Here is a 14,969-nt window from a genome sequence, read left to right as displayed (position 1 = left end):
GGTCCATCGAACCATTCTCATCGAATGGACTGATTGTGTGTACGCGACCTAAGAACCCACAGAAATGAAAGGATATCATGTCTAATGCAGCCTGAAATGGGGCAGATTGGACCCAGTGAACCTATTTTCAAAAGACGCAGGCTTCACCACACACACAACTACAGGGGATTAATTTGTTTTCTCCATCCATTACATAGAGAACAAAATGTTAAGGTACTGGTCAGTATTTGTGTACTAATGGATTTTACATACAGTATGTCTGTTAAAGTTCTAAGTTTATTTGCTGTTCTAGTACGTATATAAAGGTTTTCAGTTATCCAGGTCATAAGACAGACAGTGGTAGTAAATCAAACACAATAGGATTTGTTTCACTACTCAACCAACCTGATAGAGATTGTCAGGGAACTGTCTTCTCATCAGATGAACTAAAAAAAAAAACACTTGGATGAGTAGCAAAACATTTTTAAGAATAATAAGAAAAGCAGTTGAGTTTGTTTTATTACCACTATATATCCTATTCTATAACGTATAAATTATCACATGCATTTTCCATACTATGCCTGAAGAACAGACCTGAACAGTCTCAAAACGTTGCAGTTCTCAGCTATTCAATTAAAGTGTAATAAAGCCCAAAAATAAAAAATGTTTAAATATTGAAGTTTACCAGTATCTGGATGTATCGGCTGCAGTAGTATTTTTTTGGGCTAATTTCCACCTTTTTTCTACCATGTAATCCTGTGAATAAAACACGCCCTGTACCTTCGTGTCTACACTTTATTCCCTACTGTATCTATGGTGCAGCCATGGTTGTGGCACTGTATGTAAATTGATGGGACTAGCAGTTTACACAATAAGCCTGAAAAAGTGAAGACTAATGCAGTCAGCACATCTAAAGACTGGTAAGTTTCAGAGCTTCAGGATATTACTTTTTTTTTTGGAAGGGTGTAAATAACTTTAATGATATCATTTACTAAATGAATAATTGTATAAATTATATAAAAATGTATCTTTGTTTAGCACTGTCCTTATCACATTCACGTTAATGATCTCTTTGGTTAAGTTTGCAATAGAATGGTTATTAAAAAAAAACTTGTTCCCAAGTTGTTCTATATGTCACTTACTGTGATGATTGGTGTCACTGACCAATAGAGGAACATGGTGGAGGTGATGGTGGTAGAAGGTCAACTTTTGCTTCCAGCACAAGTGAAGCTTTGAATATATGTACAGCTACTATTGGTTATCGGTTATGCTGTTTTCACCAAAAGTAACCTTTGCCTATATATATATTTTTTTACAAATTTTATTTTGAGTTGACCAGGTTACCAAAAGGGTAAGCATTTTCTTTCCTCTGCATGACGTTCTGTTCTGTGGGTGCATCCAGGGCCAGGACAAGGGGTGGGCAGAAGGCGCAGCTGCCTTGGACACTTTGGTATCATGTGAGGTGGGAGGGCACCACAAGGAGTTTGTGGAGGAGAGGATTTGTGTTGGAAGGGGGACTATGGGAGGCTGCAGGGGGTAAATATTGGTCTAGAAGGGGACATTTGCGGGGTGCTAAGAGTGGGGATTTAGGGGGATTTATGTTGGTAGGGTAATTGGGGGAAGAAGATTTGTGCTAGGTGGGGGGATTTAAAGGAAATTTGTGCTGGGAAGGTGGATTTGAAGTGAAGGGGGAGATGTGTACTAGGAGGGGAAATTATAGGAGTAGAGGAATTGTGCTAGGAGTGGTGGATTTTTTTTTGGAACAGGGAATTTGAGCTGGGGGTATTTGGTGGATGGGGGGGGGGGGGTGGCAAAGATTGGGGGGGCAGTTTGGAATGTTTGCCCTTCGCTTGTCCTGGCACTGGGTGGAACCTCCACATCATCATGTACACTACTGAGACATTAGCCCTGTATTGTACACTAAGGAGGCAGGAGTGCAACCAGAGCTGATTGCAGCATACAGAGAAGACTGTGGGGGGGGGGGGGCATTTATAGTGCTGAATGGACCATGCTGGAGAAGGTGGTATGGTAAGTATTTACGCCTTGATCCTCTAACCCTAGACTAAACAACCATTTACCCTTGTAGTGTAGGGGACCCCACAGCAAGGGTGGATTTTTACATTTTCCTGGAATTGGGCTTTAAATAATCAGGTTGACAGATACTTTAAAGTGCAAATCTTACCTCTTCTATATATTGACCTCCAAGTATTTGCTTATTCACTATGATACAGAATAGCAATTCAACAGGAGCTAGTGACACAGCTATTTTAATGATCCTAATAGTTCCAGGTGATTTGAACAGCTGAAAATTGTTCCATCTTAAAAAAATGCTTTGCCTAATGGTATGCAAATAGGAAGCACACTATAAATGCACAATAATGGTAAATGCTGGGTACTGGTAAACTGTACAGGAGTACACGGATACACATATTGGCCTGCCTGTTTAGCATAAAAAAACAGACAAGTCTTAGCCACAACGTATACACATGTCAATCTGTCAGGCTACAAAACTGAGAAAATTCAGGTGACCGTAGAACAGCTGAGCCTTATTTTTTCTGCTGGTTAAAAAAAGAGGGAAAATGGAAAAAAAAGATACAACAATATTTCAACAGAGGAAACAGAACCAAACCATAAAGCTTGATTCCAATCAAATGGTAACATAAAATGCCATTCTTGTGTTACCTTTAGTGCTTATGTTCATATAATATCACTTATGTTCTCTCCATAAAAAAGGAAAAAAAAAACATCTAACTAAATTAGCACCCTGGGGCATTTCAAAGATATAGATTTTTTACACATGGTGTACTAATATATATTTGTTCCATTTTTATAAAAGGCTATCTGATTTCCCATAAAATGTAGAAAAGCAATAAAAAAGAAAGCATTGGACTAAACAATTCCAAAGTAAATGCTTGCTTAAAAATATATATGTATATATATATATTTATATATATATATAATGTATAAAAAAGGCCTGTACATTGGATTTGGTTGACTGGGTTAAATTAATAAAAGTACAGTGCATGCTCAGACCTGACCTGGGGTTTGGAAGTTTCTATACCAGTTTACACATAAAATAGGTTTTGCAACAGTTTTTTTGGGGTAAAATATTTCTAACAGCGGTATGCAGTCATGGTATTACAGGCAGCATTATTATATTTATTTGGTACCAAATAGCAATGCAAATCAGTGCTTTTTCCATTAGACTGGGAAGTCTGCATTTGATGTTGTTATGATTACATTGATTCCAGAGACACGATAACACAAAAATAATGTAATAATGCTGACTGCACCTGTTTATTACATTGTCCATGATAGTTGTCAACTTATGATGTGGTGGAGTTTGTATATGGCAAGATGTGCACTCAGTTTATTTCATGAAGCAAAAGGAAAGTGTATTTTTTTTCCTTTCCTAGACAATGGTAAATAGTGTATGAAATTAAAAACAGAGCAGCCAATAAACTTCTTATAGTCATTTTTACAAAAGAGGTTGACATATCAAATGAAGAAGCTCACTGGTCGCTTTTGGACAAGGGTGATTATTTTAGACATTTTGCAAAAGGAAATCTAATGAGCTGCCCCTATCACTGGCTATTAATTGTACAAAGGAAGTAGTGAGTTTGACCTGTGTCTCTGCATAAATAACTGACTACTAGCCAAGGACGAAGTAAGACAAGTACAGTATGGCAGTTTTGTGTAGCAGCAGTAGATGAGGGGAAGCTGTATATCTGTTGAAGCTTCAGGGGACAGTTAAACACAATCACTGTTAAACTACTTCAAATAATGAGGAAGTTAAGAATTAAAACATTCTGAGTTTCTTCATCAATATTTCCTCTTGCTTTAAGGTAAAGCTACTCTAAGGCTGCTTTCACACTGAGGCGCTTTGCAGGCACTATAACGCTAAAAATAGTGCCTGCAAAGGGCCTTGAAAGTGTCTCTCCTCTCATTCCAATGTGAAAGCCCGAGGGCTTTCACACTGGAGCGGTGCGCTGGCAGGATTGTAAAAAAAGTCCTTCTAGCTGCATCTTTGCAGCGCTGTAGAAGCAGTGTATACACCGATCCTAAAGCGCCCCTTTCATTGAAATCAATGGGTAGTGCCGCTGAAGCGCCGGCAAAGCGCCTCTGCAGCAGCGCTTTGCCAGCGGTTTTAACCCTTTTATGGGCACTAGCGAGGGTTAAAAGCACCCCGCTAGCGGCCAAAAACCTCAACTAAAAATAGCGGCGCTTTACCGCCGAGGCCTCATTGTGAAAGTAGCCTTAAATAGCTACAGTGTGTTTTTTATACAATTTTCTGAGATAGCTATATGCTATTTAGTTCGGTAGGAGTGATTTTATGACGACAACAGCTTCAAGAGGCAACTTAGCTGGAAGCATAAAAAGTCAGATCAGAGGTTCAAAACATTAAATGGCAAAGAACTGTGATGTGCCAGCCTTGAAACACAACATTCAGGAAAATTTGTTAATAATAATGTTTAGTGCAGTAATAAAACGGTATAAATAAAGTATTGCTTGCTTGAATGCATGCTTATATAAATCATATATTGCATCAAGTGTTTAGAACGGTGGATACTGAGCACCTAAAAAAAGTTGTTGCAAACAAGATATCTAATTATGGGCCACGGGTACAGACCATTGAGTTTGATGGAGAAACCCTTTAAATTGGCACTTGACAGCCAATTGATTTAGGTACAGTTTGTAGAGATTAAAACACAACATAGTGAGATTAACAAATATTTTTTTTTATAATACACTAGTTTCACAATCAACTGTCAAGAGATTCCATCTGATCATTATCTATGGCATTAGACCTTACTATATATTTATACATTTATAACAGTTCTTGGAACAGTTGTAACATAACTTGTGTATTATAAAACTGCTTTGTCAATTTTGAATGGCAAAAATAAATACACTGGAAATGTAACAGGTAGTTATGTAACAATTTTGAAAATGCATTACATTTAATGTCCAGGTGCAAGCACCTAAATCTGGTCTTTGAGCAAAAATGGCTGTCACCCTATGTTCATAAAAAAGAAAAAAGAAAAAACAAGATTCAGGCCACTTTGAAGACTGACGAAAAAAGAAAGCAAATTTGAAATGTTACTATGTACATAAATGCTTCAGTTCTCAAAGTAACACAATGTACCAGAATACCGAGAAAGCGTCACACGTTTCCCAAAAATGCTAGCATAGTAATTGCATAAATCCCTTTTCTTATAAGAAAAAAAAACACATTTTGAATGAATACTATAAAAAAGAAAGGCAAGGTCTTTCAATGACTGAAGAGACTTCCAGGATTGAAATAAAGTTGAGAAAATGTTCATAAAAATGGAAGATCTGATTTAATACCAAACTCCCGAAGGCAGTTTTTGAACCCATTGTTTCAGAGAATTGGGTTTAGGTCTGTTCTGTGGTTGGCAAGAGGGTTGAGAGAGGAACTCCCAACCACGTCACTGATGGAAGAAGAAGTTGTAATGGTGTTATGTTGAATGACTTGCTGCTGGGAGCAGGCTTGAACCGGACTCTCAGGCGGGCTGTTTTCAGGACCTGAGGATGACATTAGCACAATGTTTTATAACAGAGCAGCTTAAAAAAAATCTAATATAACAATGATGTATTCTCTTTGCACACAGAGACACTTACATTTTGTCAACTATTAAACATACTAGAATCATCTTAACGTCCTATTTTTGCTACTGCAGAGGATAATGGAGACAGCATGCTTGACCTTTAAGTTTTTTTAATTGAATCTGGGGCATTCCCAGGCTACTTGGGAATTAAACTCCTTATAGCATCTCTTGGGGTGACCTTTGAGCTCATATGCATCTTGATATACCTGGAACATCTCTACTTAGCGATCCATTGGATCTGTTTAATTAATCTTATCTTGCTATAGACCATCATCAGCTGTCCCATTTTCAAGTTCCACTTACAGATACAGGTACCAGCACAAAATGCCAAATAGAAGGACTGCATGGCCAGGTAAAGACTATAGACTCCCAAAGATGTAATCAGCTGCCTATATGAAAGCACATACATGGCTTGTTTGCCTAAGTGAATTGTTTGCTTAGTTCCAGACCCATTTATTGTATATTTGTTCTTAACAGTCCATGGGGTTGATTTACTAAAAGCAAATATGCTGCTCACTTTCCAAGGGAATTTTCACTTTTCTAGGGAATTTTGCCTTAGCTAGATGAATGTGGTGGAAATTCACTTTGCAAAGAATATGCAATAATGTGCAAGGAAAATTAAAACACACTGCATTTTTGCTTGCACATGATTGGATATGCAGACTGTTGGTGCCATATAAATCCTGTATAGTACTTTTAATTATAATGAAGGTCAGCAGAGCTTAACCTCATTTACTACACCAAGAAAAATTGCAAAGTGAACAGCCTCTTTGCCTTTGGCAAAATAACCCCCCTGTGTCTTTTAACTTTACAGGATCTTTTTTACAAATGTTTATAATAGCAGAAATGATGACCTGAGCTGTTCTAGAGACACTGGAACAGAATAACCAGATTTTAAATTAGCAGCTTGAAGTCTTATCCTACATGCTTATCTGTAAAGATGAGAATTATATATATACCTAGTAGTTTAATTATTCCTGCTCTTTCACAGTATTCGTATTCGTCAAGTATTTGTAAGACACAAGTGGGCCCTCATAGTAGGTTGTCAAACAGAATAACTTGAATTAGTTTTAATCTGGGTAAGTCTTTTAATACCTAAATAATTCAAAAAATTGTAAAAAAATATTTTTTTTATGCAAGGATTCTCTTTTCTTTTTGTGACCTCTGGTTCATTTTAATGGTGGGGCTTTTTCATAGGCAACTTAAAAAAATTCCCTTTTATATAAAGCCATCCTAATGGCTCAATAAGAGTGGAGTAAATATAAGCATTGATCTCTAACTGGTCTTATGTTGTAAAATACAAGACCAAGTGACAGAAATGTGGTTTCTCTCTTTGCTGCTTTCTGCTACCTCCGTTTATTTACTTAGCATTTCCTGTGATGAAGAAAGAGTGGTTCCTTTTTATTTTAATATGTCAATAGCAACATACAGCTTCAGAATGATTATTTTGCCAGCAAATGTTCCAATGGCATGTGAAAACTGGAAGAAAGACAGCATTAAAAAGATTTAAAAATAAAATACCTGTATAACTAAACACAAACTATCTCACATAAGCCGTTAAAAAAGGTGCTATTAAAGTGTATCTAAATAAAAAAAATATGTTTTAGTTTTTTATAGAATAGGAAAGTGTCTTTTTTTTTTGTGCCCTCACTAAGGAAGAGATTCACCCTCTCTAATTGTCCTGATGACCATTGTCACCAAAAATGACAATAAGGGGAAAAAAAAACGGGGATAAAGGAGATTGTAACACCTGTTGTGGTGAAAACTGTACAAGAGAAAGAGATTATTTACTATTTGTAGGCACCTTTCCCTCTATGAAAAAAAAAAATATATATATATACCGTATATATAGATATATATATAATTTGTGATTTTGAGATATACATCTCAAATATTTAAAATGTTTCTGTTAATGTCACCATTAATTTGCAACTACATTTTTTTCTTTACGTTTATCTGTCTTTGTGATCTGATTTACAGAGTATTCCTAAAATACATTTTTCTATTGAGGTTAACAAAGACATCATACTGGCAGGGTAAATTCATGGGGGATTATGTAAGATGTAAGAGACCTGTAAAAGCTGCATCAGCTTTTCTTTTTCTTTTGCTCTTTATGCTAGGAGGTGTTACATGATGTATAAAAACCTACACACTGCACTACACAAGCTACAATGACCCTCCTCACCTACTTATTATATCCAGTTTACACCTGCATTATGATTGAACACTGTCAGAGAAATGAGATGTGTTTTAATTCTATAATTATATATTGTATTTTCTTGTAATTTTATACAGTGCTAAAGACAGTCTTTCTGTTATATGACTCCTGACAGAAGCTGATAAAACATTGTAGCGCACACAATACAAAATATCTATCTATCTATCTATCTATCTATCTATCTATCTATCTATCTATCTATCTATCTATCTATCTATCTATCTATCTATCTATCTATCTATCTATCTTATCCTTCATCTATCCACCCATCCTAAAAGGAAGGATATGTTGTAAAATAACTGAAAAATGACAAAAGGCATTTCGACTTTATACTTAAAGTGGCTTCAATTACACGGGTGTCTGTAGAGCATGAATGAGCTATTTGCATACAATGTGCATTTAGGGCCTTGCACTCACCTCTGCACGCCTATCAAATTGAGGCATGTGGTTGTGTCCATAAAGCGGCTGCCTCCCCATTTAGTAACAATGGCTAGTGGTTCCAGGTACAGCTCATTTGCTCTTCCTTAGCACATGTGTGAATGAAGCCTTAAGCCTCGTACACACGGCCGAGGAACTTGACGGGCGAAACACATCGTTTTCCTCGTCGAGTTCCTAGTTAGGCTGTCGAGGAACTCGACAAGCCAATTTTCTCCATTCCCGTCAAGGAAATAGAGAACATGCTCTCTTTTTGGCTCGTCGAGTTTCTCGACAGTTTCCTCGACGAAAATGTACACACGACCGGTTTCCTCTGCAAAAAAATATCTCCCAGCAAGTTTCTTGCTGGTTTTTGCCGAGAAACTCGGTCGTGTGTACGAAGCCTGAGGTCAAAACTTTTTGTTTTCTTTTTGCATAATGTAGGGAATGTCTAAACCTCTTTGCTTGTTTTGGGAGAGTGGGAGATTTATCTTAACTTTCTTTTCCATAGACAAAACAAGAGCAGTTGTCTTTAGCAATTGTCACTGCAAAACATGTCCCCATTGGAAGACTTCCCCTCTATTCCTGTCCTGAGGACAACTAAAATAATTGGGATTGTTACTCACTTGTACTTCCAAAGACAATGGTTATCAGAACAAGTAGTGCGGGTGAATCTTCCATCAGGGACACAGACAGCAATAAAGCATAATACAATGTGACCTATCTCACCTGAGGACTTAAATGTTTTGGTCTGGACCCACAAGGGAAATAATGTTGCATCCTGTTTTAAAACAACATTGACAGGGTTGCCATTCCTATGGAGCACATGGAGGAGGGTATGTTAAATGTACAGTCTGCTATGGTGGACCACCCATAATTCTTGTATGAAGGCTGTAATTCTTAAATGAAACAACTTTGAAATTAGCAGAATGTGTACCAAAATCCTCAGCATCCTACTGAGAATCAGGGGTGCATATTTGGGAACAGCTGAAAACCCCTTAAATTGAATATTCAGTGACAATTCTTATGCCCTATGAGTAAAATAACAGAAAAGTGATATAAATGTTGTTCTAAATCGGCTATATTAGTTCTATACCTGGCAATCTTGCTTTCTGTCTGCCAACACATTTTGAAGCTAATCGAGCTGTTAGTATTCTGTACTCGCTACATTTCATATTTGTGTCTCCTGAGCTGCAATATTTGTACCTACATGGTTACATATGCCGCATCTAGTAAAATGTTATTTATTTGGAAAAAGGAAAGTGAGCCATTTGCTCCCCACACACAGATGTTCTGGATAGTTCTCTTTACTCCCAGCAGCTGCACAGAGCAACAGGTGAATAAAACGTAGGTGAGTATGTAGTGCTGGTGGAGGTGGGTGGGTGGGCATTAGGTAAATATGTTGTATTGCCCTAATTCGACAAAACACAGGTTCACTTCAAATTTACATAAAATAAAAAGTTTGAACTAAAAATCATATCCTCCCAGGCAATTCCCTTCTTTAGAGTACAGCCTGTGGTATCTTACTATGAATCCAGGCCTTCCTACAATAGAAACTAAAACAAGAAGACCAATGACTTGAAAATGAATTGCTATATCTTTAAATGAAACTCAACTTACCATGAACTGGGCAGCTTTTGAGTAGAGGTACTCATCCTGCATAAAATGGAAAATTCATTTTAAATGCTTTAAGCAGCTCTCCTGCACTGTGATTTTGGCTTAAAATAATGCTTGCAAGAAGTCCAAAGATGACATCATATAACCCAGGTTTAGAAAAAGAAAATGTAATTGATTTTGTGCTATAAAGGTACTGTAATTTTGTATGTGCGAATGCTGAGAAACCACACTGTATAAAGGAATAATAATGCAAAACTGCAGCTTATTAAAAACCTACTATGCCATCATGTAAAACACTCTTTTTAGGCTGAATATTGGAGACCTTTGGAATGCTGGAATGTTTAGTTCCTTGAGCTTTTATGACCTGTGTATTATGGTTGAAGCGTCAATTGTTAGTTGCAAGTAGGAACAGCCGACTTTTAAACATATTTGCAACTTTAGAATGTATTCCACAACAGAAACATATCATAGGGTTTAGTATAGGGTTTGCCAATGTTCATAAACATTGTTAAAACATCCATTAAAAAGGTGAAACTACAAACTTTCCTTCTGTTCCTGGATACATCACTGTATTGGAACAACTAAAAAGCCATTCACCCTGATAAGTAAAGCACATTGTATCTCATGATTTGTTTGCAATGGACACAGACACTATTTGTCATAATTGTGTCTCAAGGAGGTTTAAATAGCATTCTTGATGTATCTGCATTGGACAAATCTTTGGTAATTTCCTAAATATGGATTTGTGTCCTGTAGAACAGCGATTTTGCATATTATGGAATTTAGAAAATTTGCAGGCTTCCATCGCTAATTAGAATTTTTTAAAGTGTATCTAAATCCTAACTGGGTGAAATTTAGTTTTGTATCATAAACAAATGCCATTTTACTTTTCATTTATTTTATCCTTTTTTGAAACTGCTGATCTCCTCCAGACCTTTTTCAGCATCTTTTGTTTAGATGCATTCACTCTAGCCTAAGGCCTCGTACACACGGCCGAGTTTCTCGCCAAAAACCAGCAAGAAGCTTGCTGTTTTTTTTTTTTTTTTGCCGAGGAAACCGGTCGTGTGTACACTTTTCAACGTGGAAACCGCAGAGGATCTCGTCGGGCCAAAAAGAAAGCATGTCTTCGTTTTCCCCCGACGGCAATGGGAAAAGTTGGCTCGCCGAGATCCTCAGCGGCTTCACAAGGAACTCGACGAGCAAAACGATGTGTTTTGCCCGTTGAGTTTCTCGGCCGTGTGTACGAGGCCTGACTTGCACATCATTGCTCTGAACTATCCTAATTGTGACAACAGTGAACTATGTTCCAACCATATGCATCAATACAGCCACATGTAGTCCCCATTAGAGGCACATGTGACAGAGTGACAATGTAAGAGCACAATTTAAAAATAGTTGTCACTCCACTCAAACAAGCACCTTCATGACAGGATGGGCAATATTATTTTGGCAAGAGCTGTAGATTTAAAAAAGACTGATATAAACTTTTGAAATTACACAAACTTAGAGCTTTTATTAGATTGTAGTGAATATGTTAAGATCTGTGTTATCCCTTTATTTACACAGAAGTAAGTTTAAGCACTGCTTTGTGTTCAAGTCTGTTTAAGGCTTTTATGATATATGGATAATATAGGGTTTACCTATTATACAAAGACTTTCTTAAGCTAGACATAGACGGTTCGACGATGTATGGGCAAGCTGCATGTACCCAAGTTAATTGATCACTATATTCTCCCAGTGGATACAGCTTCTATATGCCCCTGCTGGGAGATCACAATGGCTCCTCTGGAGGGATTCCACCATCAACAATGACTGTATTGATGGGGGAATCCAGTGATTTGCCTTCTTGCAACCACAGAAAATCGCTCCGTCTATGACCTGCTTTACTAATGGGCTGAAGGTATTGAAAGACAGAAATAGGAAGGTCTAAGTCACATGGCAACTAGATTCTTCCTCTGACTTTCAAACAGCTATTTCTATATTTGCTGTCAGAAATGATGAGCCTTAAAGATCATTGGAACTGATTTTTCTCCTAGTTCAGAAGTCATCAGCTATACCATATGGATGGTTGGGGCCACACAGGAAATCTGTCCTTGCACGTGTAGAAGGGTATTAGGAATGTATTAACAGAAAGGATTGAAGTTTATTTTTTTTTATTTTTTTTAAGTTTGAGTCACATTACGCTATGTGGCATGTGGTTTACATAAAAATATGCCTAGTGGAGGTCTCCAAAGCATGTATGCAATCTATACTTCCATTAGAAGACCGTACCCTATTACATACACATGAGAACTAAAACATCTCTAAATGCACTGCAGAAATGGACAGCACTTTCCAAAAGGATAAACATTCTATACCTATAAAACAGCATTTATAGAGAACACTAAAAGGGAAAGTACAATGTTTTTTTTAATTTTATTTTATTTATTTAGTTTATGTACGGATGTATTTTATTATATTGTAATAAATAATGTCTAATCTTTATTTTAAAAACACTTTATACAGTGTGTATTCATGGCACAGTTTGCAGAGGATGCATTTCTCATGAATAACCCCAGCACTGCATACATGCTTGCCGGCAGCCTCGGTATAACAGATTTAGCGAAAAAAAATGATCTTCTCAACTAATTACACAGCACAGGTATAGAAAGGAACCCATACAAATTGGTATTTTAATCTGGAGACCGACACTTGCAGGCCAAATGTAGAATAAATAAAAAGATCTATGGAATATTTCTTATTAAACTGATTAATAAATAACAAAATGTGTATGTATTAGCACTGAATTGTGAATAGATAAAGAATATATATATATATATATATATATATATATATATATATATATATATACTGTATGTATAGCACTATACATTCCCTTTAAAGCACTCTTTGGAACTGTTAGTAACTGAGGAAATGTTTCAAAGAAGCGGACATAGAAAAACATATTTGTCCACATGTGTATGATGCTAAATTCATACGATACGTGATACAAGAAACAGAGGGAGCGCAATGTATGAGCAGTTAGACACCTGTTTATGATGTCATGCTTTGACATTCTTGCACAGGGAAGCAGGAAAGCAGATTAAAGAATTAGAAAATTAAGTTCTTAATAACTAACACAAATTTGCTACTTCATATAATTGTTTTAAGACAAGTGTCTTTATTTGATAAGTCAAAATGTAATGCACAGAACGTAGCACCTAGAATTTTTGTTTTTTCAATTTAATAGCAATTTATTTCAGTGAGACCACTGGAATCTTTAAGCACACTTTTCATTGCTCTGTGCACTGCATTATTAAATAAAGACCAAAGGCTTTTCTTTGCTCCTACGGCTGACTTCTGTCAAATGCAATGCAAACAATATTATTTAATAGGAGCAAAGCTATAAATGATAATTATGGTAAGCTCTCATCTTATGAAGCATATGCATGGATAGACAAATAGAAAAAGGACCATTCATGGGTAAGGCAGAGCACAGACCTGTCTGCATGAAGCAACTTGTATGTCACCCACTAGATTTTGTATCATTGGGGGGTAGTAGTACCATTAATTGCAGTCATATTAATTTAGCTTTACTTATGGTGGATAGATGGACATATTTTCAAGTTGCCAGGCAATAATTGTAATAAAACATGAAAAAATTACAATGCAATCACTATATCTAAAGACCGGTAAGCTGCAATATATACATTTTCGTTTTCTACATTTAGATACACTTTAACCTTTTTGCGCAGATTAGTCAGGTCAGGTGAAAGGGCAACTGTATAGTTAAAATGTATAGGGGGATTATAACAAGTCTGCTGCACTATTTAACAACATATAACTAAATAAACAATTATAAAATAACCAAAAAGACAGTCCTTCAGGCAGCCAGCACAAAAATGGATGAACACCAAAATAAAGAAAATAAAACAAAAGGTGCAGTGCTTAAAGGTATAGTCCCCAGGGCAATGAACTCGAGATATATCAGTAATCTTGGTGAAAAAACTTGATCAGGGAAGAGGAGAAGCGTAAGGGTAAGAGGCAGTGTGTTCGGGTGATGGCGGTGGCTTTGCCTCTTTGGCGAAGCCCAATATTTTTTCACCAAGATTTCTGATATATCTCGAGTTCATCACCCAGGGAACTGTGTGCCAGATTCATGTACAATTCCGGCGGCGTAACGTATCCCATTTATGTTACACCGCCGGAAGTTTTCAGCGCAAGTGCTTGATTCACAAAGCACTTGCCTGTAAACTTGCGGCGGCGTATCGTAAATCCGTCCGGTGCAAGCCCGCCTAATTCAAATGGGGCGTGTATAATTTAAATTAGGCGCGTTCCCGCGCCGAACGTACTGCGCATGCTCCGTTTTGTAATTTCCCGCCGTGCTTTGCGCGAAATGATCTTGCACCAACGTAATTTTTTGAACGGCAACGTGCGTTATGTCCTTTCCTATTCCCGGACGACTTACGCAAATTTTTTTTTTCAAAAATACGACGCGGGAACGACGGCCATACTTTAACATGGCTAGTCTAAATATAAGCCATTGAAATAGCATCCGTAACTTTACGACGGGAAAAGCCGACGTAAGAGAATGCGACGAGCGCCCGTAGCTTCGTGGATCGCCGTAAACAGCTAATTAGCATACCCGACGCGAAAAGCGAACTCTACCCAGCGGGCGCCGAAGTATTACCCAAATGCCGTCGTATCTTGGTTTGAGGATTCAAACTAAAGATACGACATGGGAAATTTGAAAATACGCCGGCGTATCAGTAGATACGCCGGCGTATTTCATCTGTGAATCTGGCCCTATACCTTTAAGTGCTGCACCTTTTATTTTATGGTATTTAATCGCTACTAGAGTTTTTATTTTTTGCTAAACAAACAAAAAATGACTGAAAACTTTGAAAAAACAAACAAACAGTATTCCTAGTTTGTTATACAATTTTGGTAATTTTTCTCCTTCATTGATGTTCATTGATGAGGCTGCACTGATGGGCATTGATAGGCTGCACTGATAAGCACTGATAACATGGCAGTGATGGGAACTGATAGGTGGCACTGATGGGCACTGATGAGGCTGCACTGATAGGTGGCACTGCACTGACAGGCAGTGCACTGATAGGCAGCACATC

At 37.3% G+C, this 14,969-nt stretch overlaps 1 protein-coding gene across 2 annotated transcripts in view; it reads right to left on the bottom strand.

The window, feature by feature from the left end:
- Positions 1-4,697: 4,697 nt before the first annotated feature.
- CREB5 (cAMP responsive element binding protein 5) overlaps positions 4,698-14,969 on the bottom strand; it is a 415,389-nt gene continuing 405,117 nt past the window's right edge. Inside the window, exons 10-11 of one of the 2 annotated variants that reach the window (XM_040352928.1) lie at positions 9,862-9,897; positions 5,443-5,526 (exon numbers count right to left, since the gene is read on the bottom strand). In XM_040352928.1, the coding sequence (XP_040208862.1) occupies positions 9,893-9,897 (5 nt within the window). In that variant the 3' untranslated portion in view covers positions 5,443-5,526; positions 9,862-9,892. Of the gene's footprint in view, positions 5,527-9,861; positions 9,898-14,969 lie in introns of both variants that reach the window. The other variant, XM_040352926.1, reaches the window with a different exon arrangement.

The sequence above is a fragment of the Rana temporaria genome, chromosome 5 (genome assembly GCF_905171775.1).
Source record: "Rana temporaria chromosome 5, aRanTem1.1, whole genome shotgun sequence".
NCBI classification, from domain to species: Eukaryota; Metazoa; Chordata; class Amphibia; order Anura; family Ranidae; genus Rana; species Rana temporaria.
Note: the sequence above shows the minus strand (reverse complement) of the source record. Positions and strands in the feature narration are given on the sequence as shown.